This window comes from Cynoglossus semilaevis, chromosome 2, assembly GCF_000523025.1.
Source record: "Cynoglossus semilaevis isolate Cse_v1.0 chromosome 2, Cse_v1.0, whole genome shotgun sequence".
NCBI classification, from domain to species: Eukaryota; Metazoa; Chordata; class Actinopteri; order Pleuronectiformes; family Cynoglossidae; genus Cynoglossus; species Cynoglossus semilaevis.
Genome location: NC_024308.1, coordinates 11,003,347 through 11,024,893, shown reverse-complemented (window position 1 = coordinate 11,024,893; position 21,547 = coordinate 11,003,347). Strand labels below are relative to the sequence as shown.

At 49.8% G+C, this 21,547-nt stretch overlaps 1 protein-coding gene and 1 long non-coding RNA gene across 3 annotated transcripts in view; one reads left to right on the top strand and one right to left on the bottom strand.

Annotated features, from left to right (window-relative positions):
- The window catches only part of mast2 (microtubule associated serine/threonine kinase 2), a 63,267-nt gene extending 44,796 nt beyond the window's left edge, over positions 1–18,471 (top strand). The window contains exons 11-33 of the mRNA XM_017031008.2: positions 828–903; positions 1,220–1,429; positions 5,574–5,675; positions 5,796–5,928; positions 6,017–6,084; positions 6,438–6,541; positions 7,080–7,288; positions 7,378–7,516; positions 7,609–7,741; positions 7,829–7,994; positions 8,250–8,351; positions 8,455–8,577; positions 8,693–8,802; positions 8,900–9,054; positions 9,145–9,287; positions 9,470–9,649; positions 9,729–9,983; positions 10,180–10,406; positions 10,540–10,662; positions 10,852–10,988; positions 11,075–11,262; positions 11,592–12,154; positions 13,447–18,471. Of these exons, the coding sequence (XP_016886497.1) occupies positions 828–903; positions 1,220–1,429; positions 5,574–5,675; positions 5,796–5,928; positions 6,017–6,084; positions 6,438–6,541; positions 7,080–7,288; positions 7,378–7,516; positions 7,609–7,741; positions 7,829–7,994; positions 8,250–8,351; positions 8,455–8,577; positions 8,693–8,802; positions 8,900–9,054; positions 9,145–9,287; positions 9,470–9,649; positions 9,729–9,983; positions 10,180–10,406; positions 10,540–10,662; positions 10,852–10,988; positions 11,075–11,262; positions 11,592–12,154; positions 13,447–14,982 (5,182 nt within the window). The 3' untranslated portion in view covers positions 14,983–18,471. The remainder of the gene's footprint in view (positions 1–827; positions 904–1,219; positions 1,430–5,573; positions 5,676–5,795; positions 5,929–6,016; positions 6,085–6,437; positions 6,542–7,079; positions 7,289–7,377; positions 7,517–7,608; positions 7,742–7,828; positions 7,995–8,249; positions 8,352–8,454; positions 8,578–8,692; positions 8,803–8,899; positions 9,055–9,144; positions 9,288–9,469; positions 9,650–9,728; positions 9,984–10,179; positions 10,407–10,539; positions 10,663–10,851; positions 10,989–11,074; positions 11,263–11,591; positions 12,155–13,446) is intronic.
- On the bottom strand, positions 3,609–19,166 carry LOC107988149 (uncharacterized). 2 transcript variants are annotated; one of them, XR_001759817.2, is made up of 4 exons: positions 19,013–19,110; positions 18,774–18,896; positions 17,673–18,645; positions 3,609–4,234 (listed from the first exon to the last, which is right to left on the bottom strand). It is a non-coding gene; the product is annotated as an uncharacterized LOC107988149 (long non-coding RNA). The 2 variants fall into 2 exon arrangements; XR_003049252.1 differs by having other exon boundaries at positions 3,611–4,234; positions 18,774–19,166.
- Positions 19,167–21,547: the final 2,381 nt, after the last annotated feature.

Here is a 21,547-nt window from a genome sequence, read left to right as displayed (position 1 = left end):
TAAACAACATCTGCTGCAGCTCCAACACACACTGAGCCACAGGAGGCTTCACTTGAATAAAGGCTCAGAGAGGAGACGACGGTGTGAAGATGAGAGAACCAGGATGTACGGCAGGAAATCTGTCTCTGTCAGACTGACCTTTACTGCCTCAGCCTGTAGGGGGAGCACTGCAGCTGGACTGGTGTTGACAGCATCCACTCTGTGTTATATCTGTCTGAACAGCCACAGATTTGTTACTTGTTACTAGCATAAAGAACTAACACAGACACGTCTGTGTGCACGTGTGTGTGTGTGTGTGTGACAGTGATAAACAGTCTGAATGATGGTCCTGTCAGTCACAGTCAGGCTGCTGTCCCTCCATCAGCCCTGTAATTGGACTGTGAAGGTCCACGCATGACATGACCTCATCGTGTGTGTGTGCATGTGTGTGTGTGTGTGTGTGTGTACACAGCAGTGACTCATACCTGCTGCAGCATCTGGAACCAGGAATCCTATTTTAATCTCAGTTCATTTTCATGGTGAAACAGGATCAAATTTTACATTTTGTTTTATTATAAAAAAAAATTGTATCTTTGTCACCTGGTATTTACCATAGACACACACAAACACATCACATATCTTATCATCTGTCATCACGGCGTCTCCTGCTGACAGCTGACACACACAGTATCTACCCACTGGTCTCCAGACACCTTGCCTTCACATGCACCTCCACTGTACTGTCTCTGACCTCAGATGGTCCTGGTGGTCTGTCTGCTCTACTTACATTTTTACTCCAGACTCCAGCAGACCTGCCTTCATTGTTCTTTTGGTCTTTGTCTTTTCAGTCCTGGACGTTCTCCGATCTCCTTCGATCATGAGATCGTGATGATGAACCATGTTTACAAGGAGCGGTTCCCCAAGGTCAGAACACGACACTGTTGATGTAACACACAATATTTAAAAATATTGAAATTTCTCCAGTGAAATGAAAAAAAAAAATCTCTCTGGTCCTGGAAGCATATGATCTATGACCTAATGCTGGTCCATGAGCCAGTGGTTGAACACCTGTTGTAACTGGTTATGAGATAAGAAATGATTTTGTGTGTTCATTTTTTTCTTCACATGAACATGTAGACCAGTCTCCCCCCCAACTCACATACGTCTCCCCCATGTTTCCTCTCCTGTGACTCAACCATCTCCCTCCCCTACCTGCCCCTCTCCTCCTCCCTCCCCTCAGGCGACGGCTCAAATGGAGGAGCGTCTGGCCGAGCTGCTCTCCTCCTCGGCCCCCGATAAGGTCTGCCCACTGGCCGACGGGGTCCTGAGCTTCATCCACCATCAGCTGACGGAGCTGTCCAGAGATTGCCTGGAGAAGAGCAGGGAGGGGCTCATCACCTCCCGCTACTTCTACGAGCTCCAGGAGAACCTGGAGAAGCTGCTGCAAGATGTAAGTCCCCCCTCGACCCCCGACTCACTGCACTTTTCACAGCAATATGCTGGACATTTAGGAGTTAGTGACGACTAAGTCAGGATTAAGTCTCGAAACTAACCAACATGAGTTCACCGAAGGATCAGTGAAGGTTTCCAAAAACTCTTAAACTTAGACTTAAAGTGATTGTTGTCACTGAAACAGTTGAAACCTGTGGGGGTCTCCCCAAGGCCTCACATTTCACCTGGAACAAAACTGTTGAAAAAATCAGTTCTGATCTGTGGCTCCTTCTTTACTGACTCGTCAGCAGTGGAAGAAGGAATCAGGTTTTGACCAGAGAAAACTAGGGCTAGTGGTCGTATATGGTACTGCTACTGGATTATGGTCAGGGTGGTCTTTTTTTCTTATGGTCTTTTTGGAGAAGAACCTGGTTTTTATAACCTGCTAAAACCAAGCCCTGAATGAAGGAAGATCTCTGGATTCAGATGAAGATGTTGTCGTGACGATGGTCCTGGTCACTCCTGGTCACGCTTTGTTAACCCAGGAATAACTCACCAATCCCCCCGCCCCTCCACAACTGGTAGTCGCTCACTGTTATTGGAGCTGTGAGCGCTGCGTGATGTCATACGATGGCACAGAGACCCAGACGCTGCTGTCTGTGACTCTGTTTCCACATGGACCAGTGTGTGTGTGTCTGTGTGTCACTACTGACATCTCTATTAGCTCAGTTTGGCAGCGCCTGGGGGCCGATATGACGGCTCCCAACGGCCCCTTATTGACCTACTGTTCTCTCTCACACACACACACACACACACACACAATCACATACATAGGAACTTTCTCCTGGATTTTAATTTCACACTCCAGCAGCCACCAAGGCCTGACAGATGACTCCCCCGACAAGCAGGAGGGGTGAAGGAGGTGCAGTTGGACGGTTTAGGAATGGGCGGGGAATTCTCGGGAATTCCTTTGCTTCTAATTGGCTGGCAGTGGACAGAGGAGGGAGGGGGCGGGTGTAGGTGAAGGAACGCCTGTTTGCTTTGGAGGATGTGAGAACGTGCTGTGGAGCACATGTGGAGAGAGACGGATGCTGCGGCTGGACGGGAGGCTGATGATGTCATCACTAATTAAGCAGCGTTAGTTTGGGTTTGGATCATTTTTGGGAGGTGGGAGTGAGAAGAAGGAGCAGGTGGATGGAGGTCTAGCAGCGGCGTTTATGGACATCGCTCGTCGTTTGGCGGCTGCTGGCGTTTGGAAGGAAAATGTCACTCATGTCATGGCAGATGAGGTTATTGGAGGAGGAAGAGGCGGAGGAGGTGATGCTGGAGGAGGTGCTGAGGAGGAGCGAGTGGACGGTGCTCGCCCACAGCTGGGAGAAGGCGAAGGAGGGAGAAGACTTTGCAGTTGAGTCCATTTGTTTGGTTTTTTTGGATTTGTTTTCACACTGACATCGGGTGGCTGTGGTTCAGTGGGTCTTTGCCGTCTCTCCACCACAGGGTCAGGGACCGCTTCCTGACTAAGTGGTGGAGCTGTTTGATTGGTCATCAGGACTAAGGAGGTCTGTAGAACTGTTGTTCAGTAAAGTTCTTTGAACCGACAGTGAAAAACATTTTCATCATCACAAAGTCAGAATTGTTCCCCCCAGAGAAGGAGAAGAAGAAGATCTGCAGGAACCCCAGGGTTCTCTGACATCGACAGGAATTATTATCCCTACGGCTGCTGCTCTGTCTGGAGCTGATGAATAATTCACTGTCTGTGAGAACCAATCAGGCTGGAGATAATGACCACACCAGTAGTTAATGACAGTACCAGTGGTTAATGACGGCACCAGTAGTTAATGGCAGTACCAGCAGTTAATGACGGCACCAGCCGTTAATGACAGTACCAGCAGTTAATGACGGGACCAGTGGTTAATGACAGCACCAGCGGTTAATGACAGTAGCAGTGGTTAATGACGGTACCAGCGGTTAATGGCGGCACCAATGGTTAATGACGGCACCAATGGGTAATGACGGGACCAGTGGTTAATGACAGTACCAGTGGTTAATGACGGTACCAGTGGTTAATGACGGCACCAATGGTTAATGACGGTACCAGTGGTTAATGATGGCACCAGCAGTTAATGACAGTAGCAGTGGTTAATGACGGCACCAGTGGTTAATGGCAGTACCCGTGGTCAATAGCAGTACCAGTGGTTAATGACAGTACCAGTGGTTAATGACGGTACCAGTGGTTAATGATGGTACCAGCGGTTAATGACGGCACCAGTGGTTAATGACAGTACCAGTGGTTAATGACAGTACCAGTGGTTAATGACAGTACCAGTGGTACTGCTATTGACCAAGTCTGGGTCAAAACCAATCTAAAACAGAAGGCTTACACTGGTCACATCTGGGCCACATCAGTCCTTCCTCCGTCCGTTCTGTACACAACAGCCTCCTCCATGTGTCACCACCTCATTACAGAATTCACCTCCCCTCTTCACCTCCCCTCTTCACCTCCCCTCTTCACCTGCTTCTGCCCCCTCATCTTTTATCTCTCCTCTACCTTTAGCCCTCTCCGTCTGCTTCACCTCACTTCTTCTCCTTCATCCATCCCTGTCAGTGGTCCGAGGTAACCCACCCGGCGGTCACCATAGAAACCTGACCCTGCAGGAACCCCCTGGGAGACCCTGTTAGACTCCTGGAGGTTACCTGAGGGCAGAAGGGAGGACGAGGTGCAGACTCAGCAGCAGGCCCAGGTCTCTGTCCGTGGGCATTGATCACAGTCTCACACTGAAGCTGCAGAGCCTCTCACACACACACACACACACACACACACACACTCAGTGTCAAACATCTGCTGATAATTGTCTTTGTTCTGAGGAGGGGTGAGAGGAGGAGGTGATAAACGTTGACGTCACCTCCTGACTTTTAGACCGTTCCTGTTTCAAACAGATTTGCAGCGTTCTCTCTGCGGGGACTGGTTAGTGACAGTTTAACTTTAGGTTTATTGTTTGTACTTTTTGCTCAGTACATCTGTGAATACTTTTCAGTATATAATATATAATACAGAGTATTTAACAGGAGGCTCAACATTAATAAGAATCTCATCCTGTGCTTCAACTGGGATCAGGGCGGTTTTTTATTGTGTTTTTATTCATTTAATTTTGATCTAGTTCTAATTTTTTTTATATATATATATATTTCTTTATTTCTTTCAACCAACATGAAATCTTCTTTGCTGTTACAAAGACATATTTGCTGTTTCTGGCTCAGATCGTCCAGTAGAAGACGACTGGACTGTAGTACCAGATCAGTACCAGACAGTTCTACAGGACTGAGAACCAACATTGATGCTGTGACAATTTTTTTTGAAAATATTGTGTATTCTGTACTACAGAGATGTACACACACACACACACACCGATGCATGAATGAATACACACACCGTCTCACACACTCTGACTGGTTAATCAGCCACGGCATAGTTGGAGCTCGTCCCTCAGCTGTCCGTTATTCACCATCACACACACACACATACTCACACTAATACATATTTAGTACATACAGTACACAGACTCCCCTCTGGGTATCATTACAGTCATAAATAATTCAGGGCTGTGTGTATGGTGGGGGGGCAGAGTTAGTGGCCCCCGGCCCCCAGCGTCTGTCAGCACAGCTCTGTTAGCCGCCTGTCGTCCTTATGAACAACCACCCACCCTGCATCGGCCTGATAGAAAAACAGTCGTTCATTTATTATAAACACACCTTCATAAATACACATGACACACAGGAGGCGCTGCACTCAACACGAGACCCCCCTGAGAGTGGGAGCATGTTTCACAGTGGCTGGTCAGTAATTATTACAGCCGTCACTTGGTTCCACCTGTATTTCCACTGGGCTCCAGTCCCATCTCAAGATAAATTGCGTGTCTCCAAACTGACAGACGTTCGACGGTCGTTCTCAGGAGTCGGCGTGTTTGAGTCGGTTGTCAGTAGAGGACGGACTCCAGAGAACGTTGGTCCTGAAACTCTGGTGCTGAAGGACACACTCAGAACCACAAACTGGAAGAAAATCATGATTTAAGAAATAAATAATAAACACTGAATATTAATAATCTGGGATTAACCACAGTTGTTTTTTCTTATTAACGTGTGTGTGTGTGTGTGTGCGCGTGCAGGCTCACGAGCGCTCCGATTGCGTGGAGGTCACCTTCGTCACACAGCTGGTGAAGAAGCTGATGATCATCATCGCGAGGCCTGCGCGGCTGCTGGAGTGTCTGGTGAGGAACTCTGACCTTCATCATCTGTGTTTGAAGAACTCTAGAAATAAAAAAGCTCCTGGAAAAAGGAGATCAAATGTTTTATTCACTAACAGCTGTTCTTCACTCTCCGTCCTGCAGGAGTTTGATCCTGAGGAGTTCTACCACCTGTTGGAGGCAGCAGAGGGCCATGCTAAGGAGGGCCAGGGCATCAAGTCTGACATCCCCAGATACATCATCAGTCAGCTGGGCCTCACCAGGGACCCACTGGAGGGTACCGTCACCAGCACACTTCACACTGTTCCCTGGACTGTGGTACTGTGAAGTTACTGATCTGTGTCTGTGTGTGTGTGTGTTTGTAGAAATGGCCCAGCTGAGCAGTTATGACAGCGGGAACCCAGAAACTCCAGAGACTGACGACTCTGTGGATGTGAGTAAAGAACGACTAAGTGTCAAATACAGTACAGTACAGTCCTGGCATGGTTTGATATAATCATTCACAGTCCACTGGGAACCTTGAGGTTAAAGATGTTCAACTAGTACTAATACTGTGAACAGTACCATCTGACTCAGTAATACTATGATAGTATACTGGTCTTATAGTATGTAGTAAACAGTGAAGGTGAGTGGTGCTGGAACCCTAACCCTCACACTGGTGGTACTGGGACAGACAGAGTAGACCACTGTCCTACACCCAGTACCAGTGAGACCCAGTCAGTGTTGATGGACCTGAACCTGGATCTGGATATAACATCTCTACTCTTCTGACTGTGTGTGCTTCAGAATCAAAGAACCAGCGTCCCAGCAGCGCCACCTCAGGCCAAAACCAAAACACCTAGAGAAGAAGACTTTGAAAACATCAAGCTCATCAGTAATGGAGCCTACGGGTAAGTTCTACAGTTCTACAGAAGAACAAGATGATGAAGGACAGAACCTAAAATCCTCATAAAACTTTCAAGATACGAGCTACCCAAAATATGAGTTTTCCAAGTTAGAAGTAACTTTTGCAAGATTTTCCTGGTAACCTTAGCACTGGTAACATCAAGTTACCACTCTCTAGCTCTATTTCTCCACTCGATGCTGTCTCCCTCACTGTCCCTCTCTGGGTTATTTTACCCATTTTTTATAACAATAATATAAAATCTTATATTAATAATTATTATTTCATAGTATCAATATATTGTTTATATCTATGTTTACATTTACATTTATTAATTGGTTTTTAGTTATTTTTAACCGGGAAAATTTGATCAAGGTACGAGTGCTGTTGTGGAAGATATTATATTACATTTATTAATTGTTTTTTAGTTATTTTTAACGGGTACGAGTGCTGTTGTGGAAGATATTACCCATGATTCCTTGGCCCGTCAGTCTATGTTCTGTTCAGTAACCAGCTCCTGATGTCGGTTCTGGTCTGTGCTGCAGGGCTGTGTTTCTGGTCCGTCACAAAGAGACCCGGCAGAGATTCGCCATGAAAAAGATCAACAAACAGAACCTGATCCTGAGGAACCAGATCCAGCAGGCCTTTGTGGAGAGGGACATCCTGACCTTTGCAGAGAACCCCTTTGTGGTCTCCATGTTCTGTTCCTTTGAGACCAGGAGGCATCTGTGCATGGTGATGGAGTACGTGGAAGGTGAGACATTTGTGGACTGATCCTTCACAGCAGCAGGTCCTGTTTTTGTTTTTGTCTGTCCTGATGTGGTGTCTGGTCCTGTCCTGCAGGGGGAGACTGTGCCACACTGCTAAAGAACATCGGTGCGCTGCCAGTGGACATGGCTCGGATGTACTTCGCTGAAACTGTCCTGGCTCTGGAGTATCTGCACAACTACGGCATCGTCCACCGAGATCTGAAACCAGACAAGTAAGGACAGCGGTCCACGTCCTACGTCTTTATGGTCTGTCCCCACCGCTCTGATCACAGCTGTGCTACCCTCTCCTTTTCTGCCCCTCCAGTCTCCTCATCACCTCCATGGGTCACATCAAACTGACCGACTTTGGTCTCTCGAAGATCGGTCTGATGAGTTTGACCACAAACCTGTATGAAGGACACATCGAGAAAGACACCAGAGAATTCCTGGACAAACAGGTGAGGACTCTGTGTGAGACTAACTGAATGGACGAGGCCTTGTTCAACAAACCTTAATCCCCCCAACCCCCACCCTCTCCCCTGCAGGTGTGTGGTACTCCTGAGTACATCGCCCCAGAGGTGATACTGCGTCAGGGCTACGGCAAACCTGTGGACTGGTGGGCCATGGGGGTGATCCTGTACGAGTTCCTGGTGGGCTGCGCCCCCTTCTTTGGAGACACCCCAGAGGAACTGTTTGGTCAGGTCATCAGTGGTGAGTCTACCATGTGGTAGAGTGTAGAACTTCACCTTGACAGAGCGTTCTGACCCAGTCATAGACACAGTTTAGTCAATAGAACTGTTTAAATTAGTTTTAGTTTTAGGTGAGAGTCCTGGGTTAGATTCCCAGAGGAGCCACATGCTTGATAATGTTAATGTTAATCCTCCTCTGTAAGTCACGTTGGATGAAAGTGTCATATAAATGTAAAAATATTAAATATCTGTGTGTGTGTGTTTGTTTGTGTGTCAGATGAAATCATTTGGCCAGAAGAAGATGAAGCTCTGCCTCTGGAGGCTCAGGACCTCATCTGCAAACTACTGAGACAGAACCCACTGGAGAGACTGGGCACAGGTACACACACACACACACACATAGACACACACACGTTGATATTGAGCTGTTCTAATTTTGCTGCTTCTGTCCTCCTCCACCTCGTCCTCCGTCTCCTCCACAGGGAGTGCCTTTGAGGTGAAGCAGCACTCCTTCTTCACAGAGCTGGACTGGAACAGTCTGCTGAGACAGAAGGCAGAGTTCATCCCTCAGCTGGAGTCAGAGGACGACACCAGTTACTTTGACAGTACGTCCCTGACTGTCCACTCTGTCCTGTGGACACTTCACTGCATCATCCAACGTTTCTCCGTCTTCGGTGTCAAACCAGATTCTAATCCTTTATTTTCCTGTTTGTCCTTCAGCTCGTTCCGATCGGTACCACCACGTGGACTCAGAGGAGGAGGATGACACCAACGATGATGAACATGTGGAGCTCCGACAGTTCTCCTCCTGTTCACCTCGTTTCAGTAAGGTAGGGACAGACGACCTTTAGAACCACAGAGAGATCAGTTCCATCCGGTTAGAGCCCTGGGTGAGTTTAAAAATCAATAAACTGTGATGTCATGAAGGTGTACAGCAGCATGGAGCGTCTGTCTCTACATGAGGAGAAGAGAACGCCTCCTCCCACCAAACGCAGCCTCAGTGAGGAAGGGGGAGAACGGATCGACAGCCTGAGCAGCCTCAAGTCCAGGGACCGGTCCTGGTTGGTGGGATCTCCAGAGATGTGGGTTCAAGACTCGACCTATGTTTTTAAGGAACAGAAAATGAAACAGATGTATTAGGTTCTGATCTATGCTCTCCTCCTGTCCTCCAGCCTGAGGAAACGTCTGTCCGTTTCTGAGTCGTCCCACACTGAGAGTGACTCCAGTCCTCCTCTGACCGTCAGGAGACGCTGCTGCTCTGCCATCATCGAGATGCCACGATTTGCTATCTCCTCTGAGGAGGAAGGAGGTCAAGGTGAGACCATTAGGAAGGAGGTGAAGGTGATGAGGACAGTCCCCATGTTTTCACCAGATTTTACCCTTGATTCTCAGTGGTTGAGAGTCTCTGTACTCCAGGTCTTTACGAATATCTGGACCAACTGACACGGTGGTGCAGTGGGTTCCCAAATTTACCTCCTCCTGTCCTTTTGCCCTCAGGTGTGGCAGGAAGTCGTAAAAGCCCCAGTGTGCTGGGGCCCAATGTAGTCAGGGGCCCCCGGAGTGAAGAGCTGCCCCTGGCCATTCCTGAGCTGCCCCTGGAGAGAGAGCTAAAGTTGGACGAGTCCCCCACCACCCCCACCTCCACCTGCAGTCAGCAGAGCAAGTCCACCCTCACCCGTAAGTAACTGCCCCCACAGAACTAAGCAGAACCCCAGTGTTCTCCTTCCTCTGTTGACATGAATCCATTTGTCTACAGCAGGAAGTCCCAGCACCGTCTGTGACCATGGTACCAGCAGCAGCACCACAGGAGTCAAACCTGCAGCAGACACTGACTCCACCTCCACCTCCACCTCCTCCTCCAGAGCCATCAGTGACCTGGCAGCTCGGAGAGCCCGTCATCGACTTCTGTCAGGAGACTTAGACAAACACACCTCAGCCCCCAGCTCCAGACCCATCAACAAGGTCATCAAGTCCGCATCTGCCACCACGCTGTCACTCATGATCCCTGCAGGTCAGTGTGAGAACTGCTCCGTGTGGATGTCCACAGTTATAGTTTAGTTCAGTTCATCAGACTGTGTCAGTGTGAGGCGTTCACTGACATCAGCAGCTGTACGAGTTTACACGTTTTTTCTGTAGTTTTATTTCCTGTCATTTAACACCTCCTTTTCACTTCCTCCTTTCCTCCTTTTCTCCCTGGGTCTCCTCAGACCACCATGGAGCCTCCCCACTGGCCAGTCCCATGTCCCCCCACTCCCTGTCGTCCAATCCGTCGTCCCGAGACTCTTCACCGAGTCGTGACCTGTCCCCTGCTGTGAACAGCATCAAACCCGCCATCGTCATCCACAGGTCGGGGAAGAAGTACGGCTTCACCCTGAGAGCCATCAGAGTCTACATGGGAGACAGTGACGTCTACACAGTCCATCACATGGTCTGGGTGAGTGTGATTCCACATAGTTGACAGAAGGGGGCAGTAAATGACAGGAAAACATTTATAACCCAATGGTCTGACTCTCTCCCTCTCTTTCTTTCTCTCTATCTGTCTATTTATCGCACTCTCTCACTCTCAGCATGTGGAGGAGGGGGGTCCAGCCCATGAGGCGGGGCTTAGAGAAGGAGACCTCATCACCCATGTCAACGGAGAGGCGGTGCACGGTCTGGTCCACACTGAGGTGGTGGAGCTCATACTGAAGGTACGGTCATTTAACAGAACTCTGGTTCTGGTTCTGTTTTCATCTGAGGATCTAACAACATGTCTGCACACATCTGTGGAGGGGTGGGGGTTGGATGGATGGGGGGCAGCAGCTTGTAGTACCACTTGTAACCACACTGATGGAGTAAGAAACAAAAATCTCCAATGACGTGTTCTGCTGCCTCCACAGAGTGGCGCTAAAGTCTCCATCGTGGCCACGCCCTTTGAAAACACCTCCATCAAAGTCGGCCCTGCGCGAAAAACCAGCCACAAGTCCAAAATGGCCAGACGTAACAAGAAGACCAAGACCAAGGAGGGGCAGGACAGGTGGGAACTCCACAGTACACGGGTCAGTACTGCATGTACTCTTGTACTCCAGTGACCTGGACCTGTGTGTGTTTTGTTGTTTGCAGTAAGAAGAGGACGTCTCTGTTCAGAAAAATCACCAAACAGGCGTCTCTCCTCCACACCAGCCGTAGCCTGTCCTCTCTGAACCGGTCCCTGTCCTCAGGAGAGAGTGGACCAGGGTCACCAACACACAACCTGTCTCCAAGAAGCCCCACCCAGGGCTACAGGTCCACACCAGACTCCGCCCACTCAGGTGAGTAAAGTTCAAACCTGATTTTGATTCTCTGCTGACAAAATAAAGCTAATCATAATGGCACTGATCAATAGTTTAATTAGTGGGAAGAACAATCTGGGTTTGCTCTTCAATCAGGTCTAAGTTTTTAAAGGGTTGTTTGTTTCAGTAAATAGGAAAACCACTGGTGGTACTTGGGTTCCCTCTAGTGGTGTGGGAATATGCTTTCCCATAAGGAGACAGTAAATGCAACTGTGTGCTTTTAGAATAGGATTGAAGTACCTGTTGTAGTACTACTTCATCATTCATCACAGTGTGTCCTTCTCCTCTTCTGTCACTTCACCCCACAGTTGGTGGAAACTCCTCCCAGAGTAGCTCCCCGAGCTCCAGCGTCCCAAACTCCCCCGCGAGCTCCGGCCACATCCGGCCCAGCTCGCTGCACGGCCTGGCCCCCAAACTGCAGCGCCAGTACCGATCACCACGACGCAAGTCTGCTGGAAACATCCCTCTGTCGCCTCTGGCCCGAACACCGTCACCTACACCTCAGAGCAGCTCACCACAGCGCTCGCCATCTCCACTGCCCGGCCACGCCCTGGGACAGTCCAGTGTGGGCCAGTCCTTCCCTGTGAAGCTCCACTCCTCCCCCCCTCTGGTCAGGCAGATTTCCAGACCCAAGAGCGCTGAGCCGCCCCGCTCCCCACTCCTGAAGAGGGTGCAGTCGGCTGAAAAACTGGCCTCCTCCCTGGCCAACGCCCCCTCGTCTCCCTCTAATGTGGCAGCGACGACAGCGGTGGGGGAGAAAAAGCTGGGGGTGGGGGCAACTGTGGGCAGTCGGAAACACAGTCTGGACATCTCACACTCAGAGTTCAAGAAGGAGATTCTTCAGAGGGAGCCCAGTCTGCAGAGTCTGCAGGTGAGAACCTGACAAGATAAAATGAAGGGTCCTGACCCAGTACCAGTCCCTGACCCAGTGTTTGGGGACCTCTGATCTAAAACAGCCTGTCAGTTTAATATCATTAATACACTTCAGTCTACACACGTGTGAATTAAACAATGAGTTCTTCCTGTTCCACTGTTCTGTCTGGACCTAAACGCTCTGGACTGGAGATGTCACCTTTAATCACATGTTGAGAAACTGATTGTCAGGAGTGATCTTCTGCTTCTCAGCCTTTATCTGGGGGTCGGGGGGGGTGATGTGGATGTGTACACCCTACTTCATCATTCATCACAGTGTGTCCTTCTCCTCTTCTGTCACTTCACCCCACAGTTGGTGGAAACTCCTCCCAGAGTAGCTCCCCGAGCTCCAGCGTCCCAAACTCCCCCGCGAGCTCCGGCCACATCCGGCCCAGCTCGCTGCACGGCCTGGCCCCCAAACTGCAGCGCCAGTACCGATCACCACGACGCAAGTCTGCTGGAAACATCCCTCTGTCGCCTCTGGCCCGAACACCGTCACCTACACCTCAGAGCAGCTCACCACAGCGCTCGCCATCTCCACTGCCCGGCCACGCCCTGGGACAGTCCAGTGTGGGCCAGTCCTTCCCTGTGAAGCTCCACTCCTCCCCCCCTCTGGTCAGGCAGATTTCCAGACCCAAGAGCGCTGAGCCGCCCCGCTCCCCACTCCTGAAGAGGGTGCAGTCGGCTGAAAAACTGGCCTCCTCCCTGGCCAACGCCCCCTCGTCTCCCTCTAATGTGGCAGCGACGACAGCGGTGGGGGAGAAAAAGCTGGGGGTGGGGGCAACTGTGGGCAGTCGGAAACACAGTCTGGACATCTCACACTCAGAGTTCAAGAAGGAGATTCTTCAGAGGGAGCCCAGTCTGCAGAGTCTGCAGGTGAGAACCTGACAAGATAAAATGAAGGGTCCTGACCCAGTACCAGTCCCTGACCCAGTGTTTGGGGACCTCTGATCTAAAACAGCCTGTCAGTTTAATATCATTAATACACTTCAGTCTACACACGTGTGAATTAAACAATGAGTTCTTCCTGTTCCACTGTTCTGTCTGGACCTAAACGCTCTGGACTTTGGTGTCAAACGACAAACGCTGTCCAGAGATGTCACCTTTAATCACATGTTGAGAAACTGATTGTCAGGAGTGATCTTCTGCTTCTCAGCCTTTATCTGGGGGTCGGGGGGGTGATGTGGATGTGTACACCTGCCTAAAAGTACATTAAAAGGTTCTTGTGTTTGTTTCCTCTCTGATCTCCAGGAGTCGGCCAGTGAGGGGCTGCTGTCCTCAGCGGGACGGGGTGTAGAGAAGGGCAGTCTGCAGAAACTCCCCTCCTCCTCTTCTACCTCTTCATCCAGGAAATTGGGACGTCAGGAAGGAGACAGCTCTCTGATGGGTGTCTCCGGCTCTCTGGGCCTCACCCCAGGAAAGAGTAAACTGAAGGACAAACTGTCGGCCATCAGACAGGACAGAGCCGAGCGAAGGGAGTCGCTGCAGAAACAGGACGCCATTCATGAGGTGGACTCATCTGAGGATGAGACGGATGAGGGTTCAGAGGACAGTCAGGATGGACGCAGGGGGACCACCTTTACTCCTCCACCTCTCCTGAGGCCCACCACTGTCAGAAGCGGCCCTGGGGGGACACTACCGTCCCTCTGTCTGTCCCCCAGCACCCCCCATGCTACATTTACCCACACAGGGCCCCCACAGCCGGGTAGACCCAGCCCTTCCCACGCCCTCACAGAGACACGGTCCGGTCAGAGCACCTCCTCTTCTGGACCCAGAGAAGGAGAAGACAGTGTACGACACGACAGGAAAGTTCTGGAGCAGAGCGTTGCCACAAAACCCACTCAGGGCCCCCTACCCTTCTCCACCCCAGGCAGTGCGTTCATCTCAGTCAGTAAGACCACTACCCCCCAGCAGGAGTCAAAGATTCTGAAGGAGAAACCTGGCCTAGCAGAGACCAGGGCGGAGGACAGAACCATGGTCAATTTTAAGACCACGGTTCCTTTCACCACCGTCACTCCCAGTACTCCTGACTTCAAGACCACCACCACCACCACCCAGACCAGAACTACAGACTGCCAGACCCCTGAGAGTCGAGAGTCTCCTCGATCCTCCTGCTCATCTCCGGGGATCCCTAAGGAGAAGAAGGAGGCCGACAACCGCCGACTGTGCGCAGCAGCAGCCGCGGCCTGTCTGGGTGCGTCGGTGTCAACCTCAGGCTCCAGCTCCAACTCCGGTTCAAGTTCCCCGGTCCCTCCCCCTGAGAGCAGCATGGACAGAGTTGTGTCTCAGCTGGCGATCGTAGCTAAGAGTGTTCTTGGTCCTGTTAAACTGAGTACCACGGCAGACAAGACCCAGAAGGACCACAGAGTCTCCAGAGGCGGAACCCCCCAACCCCCACCAGCTGAGCTCCAGGCCCATCGCTCTTCTCCAACCAGGCAGAAAACAGAGAGAGTGTCCTCACCCACCACCTCACTGAGATCAGCCAAACCCATGGCCCAGTCAGACTGCACCGCTGCACCACAGCCGTCCCACAAGGACATCCCTGGAAGAGCCACGACAGGACCTGGAACTTCTGCACCTGCACACCGGCCCAGTGCAGCAGCAGCAGCAGCAGCAGCGTCAGTGGTGTCTCAGCCCACCATGAACTTGAACCCCCCCACATCTGCAGTATCTGAGCCACAGCGCTGGAGGTCTGACACCTCCACCTCCACCTCTACCACAGCTGCCGCCAACACCTCGTCTACACCCACCCTTCAACTAGACAAAGCTACATTCAAGAAGACGTAGCAACGCAGTGTCAGGATGTACAGATGACGCCACCCAGTGGTGGACGGTGGTTCACGTCTGTCCCACAACCGCATGTTTGTAGAAAATACAACATGATTTCATCTCAACACTCACTGTTGACTTTTTTTTTTTACTTCTCAAGAGAAAAGACAGGGGGAGCTGTCAGATGCAGATGATGGTAGTTGTTGTTGGAAGTTCCATTCCAGATGTTGTTTGCTCACTAACACCTGTGTTTTTGTTCTGGTCTCCTATGAGTTGGTGTTCAGGGTTAGAGATGAAGAGTGTGGTGACCCATCCACCACCAAGACCTGGTCCTGGGGGCTGATACTCAAAAGACCCCCACCCCAAAATTCATGTAGGTTATGGTTGGCTTGGCAGCGACCTTGACTTTGAAAACTGTCAAAGGTCAATCTGGTTAGTAGGAACAATAATGTAGGAACAATGTTGAAGCTGAAGGTCGAAGGTCACATGTTTTGTGTCAGATCTGAGAGAGGATCCACTGACCTCTGACCTCAAAGATGGAGCCTCTGTCACATGACTTAATGTGTTGATCTTTCACCTCTAACTTTTCCTCCAGTAGGAAAAGTGTCCCAAGAAACTCATCAAAAGTCCAGACAGGTGTAGACAGTGTTTAGCTCAGTCAACAGTTCGCAGAACTTTTTTATTCTGGTTTCATAATCTGTGACTTCACTCAGACGTCTCCAGGAAACAGAGTGTCCTTAAAGAGTTCTGAGCTGCAAACCCATGATTTCAGCTCAACATGTGCCAAAGACCTGTCAGGGCTAGTCTCTCATCTCCAGGCGTCTCCAGGTCCAGATCTCTGATCCTGTCATTGTATTAGACACTGATCTGCATCACCAGAGTCCAGTCAGAACACAGGGGACTGGACTCTCCGTCCTTGTCGTCCCTGATGAGCCCACCCTGTAGTCCCACTCCATTTTTACCACAGAACGGAGTCGTTCAGACTCAGTGAAGAAGATCATGAAAATTTTAAGTCAGGTCCACCTGGTAGTCCAGGACTCAGGTACCTGAGTGAGGCCTCTCAACTTTAGACTTTAATGTGAGGACTCCTGTGGGTTTCCACCTCAATTATTTCTAACCCCCATCCTCCCTCTTATCCCCCCCACCCCACCCCCCCAGCCTGCTCTGGGTTTGGACCAACTTGCTGTGTCTTTTTGTTCCAGTCTGGTTTTTACTCCATCACAAAAATCTACAGCTGTGGCTGAAGGAGCTGCTCACAGCTGTGTGTGTGTGTGTGTAGGGGGTGGGAGTGTAGGGGGTGGGTGTAGATCCAGTCAGTGGAAATCAATGATGGAGTTTATAACCTGCTGTGGAGTAAAAAGCCAGTCTGACTTCACTTTGGATAAGTGTTTATGTGAGGACAGAAGAGAGAGAGAGAGAGAGTGTGTGTGTGTGTGTGTGTGTGTGTTTGATAATCTGTGCATGGTTACGTGTGTGTATAAATATATATAAAGATAAGAATATTTAAAGATGTACTGTGCATCTGTTTTATACTGAGAAGGTGTGTGTGTGTGAGAGAGAGAGAGAGAGAGAGAGAGAGCTTTGTGTGTGGTAGAAAAACGAACGTCCACCAGTTCATATCAACGTGTGATGTTTTTTTTTTTTCGCTTGATATTTTTTTTTCTGTAATTCTCACAACCTCCACTAGTCCTAATTCCTGTGTGTTTTACAGTAAGTGCTTGATGAGTGACGTTGTACAGAGTTCAGGTCCAGCGTGTGGGTCTCCCGGTCTGCCAGCAGTGGCCGCTGTTCCCACTTTGGTGTAAAGGACACTGTTGACCTGACGCCAACACTGACTCTGTGTTTACATGTGGTTCATCCTCCGGGTGTTCCCCTTTGTTTTTCGTTGGTCAGTGGAACTTGTTGCCTGTAGAGGTCAGCGATGCTCTGGCACGCTGTGTTTGTCTTCACGCCTCCTCACGTCACCTCTGACAGCTGTTGTTTATAAGAGAAGAGACTCTTTCAGCACATGTGCACTACATCACAATCATTCACGCACACATATACACACACAGATTGTGTGTGTTTTCTGGCAGTTGAGTAATCAGCCAACAGGAGTGTTAGTGTGTGTGTTTTTTTTTTTTATCCCAGACTTGGAATTGAACCAGGTTTGAGCAGCTCCACCTTGGATCTGAAGTCTTTGTCCATCAGCAGAAGAAGACAGTGATGCTAGTTTGTTGCATTGTTTTATTTAGACATTCCAGTAACAGCACTGTGGCTCCTGTCAAGTCTGAATGCCTCTGTGCCTGCACCAAAGGAGAACAGCAGAGAGGTAACGTTCTAGATGTTCCCTGGCAGGAGAACCCGGCACCACACTGTCCCAGATTTGGAAATGTTTCTGTGTCTACTGCAGTATCTACAGTACTTCTGAGTATTCGACAGCTGGGTCAGGCCCCACCCCCCAACCGCTGACACCCTGCTGTGACCCCTCACTAAGAGTCTGTGCTGTGGTGCCATCAGTGGCCGTGTTGGCATTAGCTGCAGCACTGATTCACCAGGAGTAACAATATTTGTGTGTTTGTGTGTAAATGTGAGTCATTCAGGCCATCTGCTTCACACACACACTTTAGCTTGTGTGTGGTGATGATGGTCCAACCATCTGCTGCAGACTGAGGCCAGTGTCACTTTCTCTGCTGGAGTCATTAATCTCCAGCTCTGAGCCTGCTGACCACACACACACACACACACACACACACAGGGTCAGTTTGGCCACCAACGATATCACCACTACCCAGCATCCTCCAGGCCACTCTGTTCTGTCCAATTTACTCAAACACTTGGTCTTTGTCAAATTAGTGCAACTGTTTACCCAGCATACACCTGTGCTGCTCTTTTTCAGAGAACTTAGCAGAAGGTTCTCCAGGTTCCTCCACAGACTAGTTTGATGTTCTGAACTGACCATAGGTGTGAATGTGAGTGTGAATGGTTGTGACGCCCCCTTGTGACTCAGTCTGAGCTCACACTTTAGTGTCCGAGTGAATAAATGTCACACGTCTGCTGGGCCTCTGTACAGGGGTCAGAGGTCAGAGACATGTGTCTGGACACAAGGAGGATTAAACAATTTTAAAGAATTTAGATCTGTGGATGAACAGGGTTATGACTGCCACAAAACACACACACACACACACACACACACTCTCTCACACACACAGTGAATGTAAAGCTCATATGTGTCAGTGGTGTCCCAGTTGGTGGTGTCAGTGTCGTGTCAGTGTGTGAGGAGGTCGATCAGTACAAAGGCCTTTGTTGACTTGACTCTTGCAGACGATGGCAGTATTTTCCACCTTGTGTGTCACGGGGGGGAGGAGGGGGGGGGCTGTGCACTGTAAAAGCTTGAGACACATTAAGATGGGGAAAAAGAAAACACTGCTAGAGTTAAACCAGTGCAATATCTCTTTATTTTTATTGTGGTAAAAGCATGTTGTTGTCAATCTTACCTAACGACAATAATAAAGTTTTTTTTATGATCCCTTGCGGCTGGGACTCTTTTATTTGTTTGTGTTTTTCCCACCACTCTGCTCCATCATCATCATCATCATCCTTTATCTGAGGAATCCTGCTTTTTACATTTAGGCCGTGTTTGTGCTGCTGGTTTCACAGGAGCTCGTAAACCATGGCTGACGATGGTCCGCGGGCTGACAGCTGTTAACACATGACATATGACATCATCACACACTCACACTCAGGTCTCAGCTCGGTTCAAGACTGATTATACTGAGCATTAAACAATGTTCCAGGTTCACTTCTCTGGAAGTCACATGTGGGACAACCTTTGGCCCGGGGACCACTGTGGTCTGCTGTGTGGATCATCAGAGTCCAGGATCATGGGTTTATGAAGAATCCCTGACCAGGACAGATGTTTCCTCCAGGACTCTGAGACACTTGTCTGTCTGCTGCAGGAAGGGGGTGAGACAGAAGACCAGGCATCTGAGGGGTAACACACTGGAGAAGTGGTAAGAGACTTTGCCTTGCAGCAAGAAGTCAGCAGTTCAAACCCATGGCCATTTACCTCTTTGGCTGAGCCCCCCGACCCCCAACCATAAAGTCTCTGTTGCAGCTCATGATGGTGAGTTTAAAGAACCTGTGAAGAAAAGTGAGTTTTCTTTCATCATCTAATCTTCAGAGGCAGCACTTTTAAATAACGATGTTTAGATCTGTGTTGTTTGTTAGTCCCCCACCCTCACCCCACCCTTTCTCACCTCCTCCCTCTTCTCTCCCTACAGTGATTCATGCTACTGATCCGAGGGGGAGTCGTTCGTTCTCATCAGCTGCTGGAGTCTGAGCAGAAAAGTGACACTAAATGGTCTGTGAACTCATTTCCCTGCACTGCTGTGTATTATCACTAAAGTGTCTCCATCCACTCTGGGAAGCACCGGCTTTTCTCCTGCTCTCCCTAATGGGCCGACTGCTGGATGTGGCCCACGGTCTCATCCAGTCTCTGCGGGAGATTTCAGCAGGTCTTAATGGACTTGAGAGGCAGATTCAGCTGAGCCTGCACTGCATTTACAGAGGGGGGGGGGGAGTAGAGGGGGTGGGGGGGGGCGAATGACCGATCGCGCGAAAGCGCACACAGCCGTGGGGCGTCCCAGATTTGGGGTGGGCCGTAGAAGAACAGGGGTAAAAGCTGAGCTCCATCAACTCTCCTCTGTTCGCACTTAGTGTTGAAGCACTCACTCTCCCGCCAATCGACTGACGAGGTCAAAGGTGGCCTCGCCTGATTCGTACACCACCTACTGCAGCTTTCTGGGATAATTGGTTCACCCTCTGTTCCCCTCCTGCCCCACCCTTACTCTCCTTGCGTTCTCGATTCCATCCATCCATCCAGGCGTCCGTGGGGAGCTGTCGGAGAGTGAGGGGCCTCCCTCTCAGTCTTTACTGCAGGTCCTGAGGGGAGGCAGGTCCACACGGAGGAGGGGAGGCAGGTACACACGGAGGAGGGGAGGCAGGTACACACGGAGGAGGTGTGGAGCTCTGACAGAAGGCAAACAGTCGGGCTGCACACAGAAGAAAAGTGCAGAGGAGCGGTGACAGGCGGCCGTGCGCGCTGATGAATTGCCGGCTCTGCATGACTGGGCAGAGAGAGGGGTGAGGGCAGAGTGGGAGGAAACAACTGATGGGACACAGCCACGTGCCATCAGTCAAAGATGAAAAGACTCACTGGTCTGAACAAGTTCACATTTAACCCGTTAAAGAGCGGCACAAACCTGAGAGACGATCGAAGCGATGGGCTCTGCTGCTGAGGACGACACTGCGTCCATCCGTCTTCTACACTGGTCCTCGGGAGACCCAGGGGGTGAAAAAGGTTAGAGTCTAAACAAGTCAGCAGTTCATCACAGAGACGTAACCATTCACACCTTCAGCAAACTGAACCGACAGCCTGGTGAAACTAGACCCAAGAACCAACAAAGGAAAAAGACAAACAGAAAAAAGACAAAGTGAGTGAAATCATAAAAGGACAAAATAAATCTTCCTTCTTCTAGTTCTTCTTCTTGCTACATCAGTTTCAACAAAACAAACATAAATGCCAGAGAAAAGCTGAGGAGCAGAAAATCATTAATATCTGAAAGTGTGTGTGTTCACACTCCCTCCACTCTATAAATCTCTGCAGCGACACTTGAAAACACTGCAGATGGAGAAAGTGCTGCTGCTGCTTCTGCTGCTGCTGCGGTGGTTCTCGCAGATTGTTGCCTTTGACACTTTGATGGCAGAGGCAACTCTAGTACACATTTGATATGATCTCGCAGGCCAAATATGATTACACTGTGGGCCAGATTTGGTCCCCGGGCCTGAGTTTGACCTGTGTTGCATCAGAGGGAGACAGATTTGATGTCTGTGGTCAGTGAAACATTCAGACTTCTCCCTGAACCTCTGGAACATTTACATCTACTGCACTGATCATTTCAACCACCAGGGACAGCAGAGATTAAACTTACTTTTGTCTCCAACTTCCCCCATTGGCCTTAATGAGCAGAGCGTTGTGATTAAATCTACCTGCTGATTGGCCAAGGGCTGGTAGAGCGAGATGGCCTCCCATTAGTCCCTGTGTTGTAATTGGTCTCTGTAGGCAGCAGGTGGCAGAAACTTAATGAGGCCTGTTGTGGCTGATGTATGGTACCGTAGCATCAGAGCACCTGAGATGATGACGCCTGTGAGAGTAATAGTGCATGAAATAGCTGCTCCTGAGAGGAGGAGGAACAAGCTGCAGTCACTGTTTGGACTGGAACTAAAACAGTCCCTCTTGTTGAACTACGTGGGTCAGATGGATCAGGCATGTGGATGGTGACCAGTACCAGTGACCAGCTGTCGGTCTGGTCCGTTCATGGGCCACACAAACAGTTATAACTGGAAACACAGAGGAGACCAGGAGGTCCTTACCCAGTGTGCTGATTGGACCGACTGCAGTGACATCATCCTGATGTTTTAGGCCACGACCCGTGAACTGATGTGGTGATATATACACTGTATGAACATGTCGTGTTATTGTTCTGTCAAATGTTGAAAATATAAACATATATCTGTATATATATTCATATATATATATATA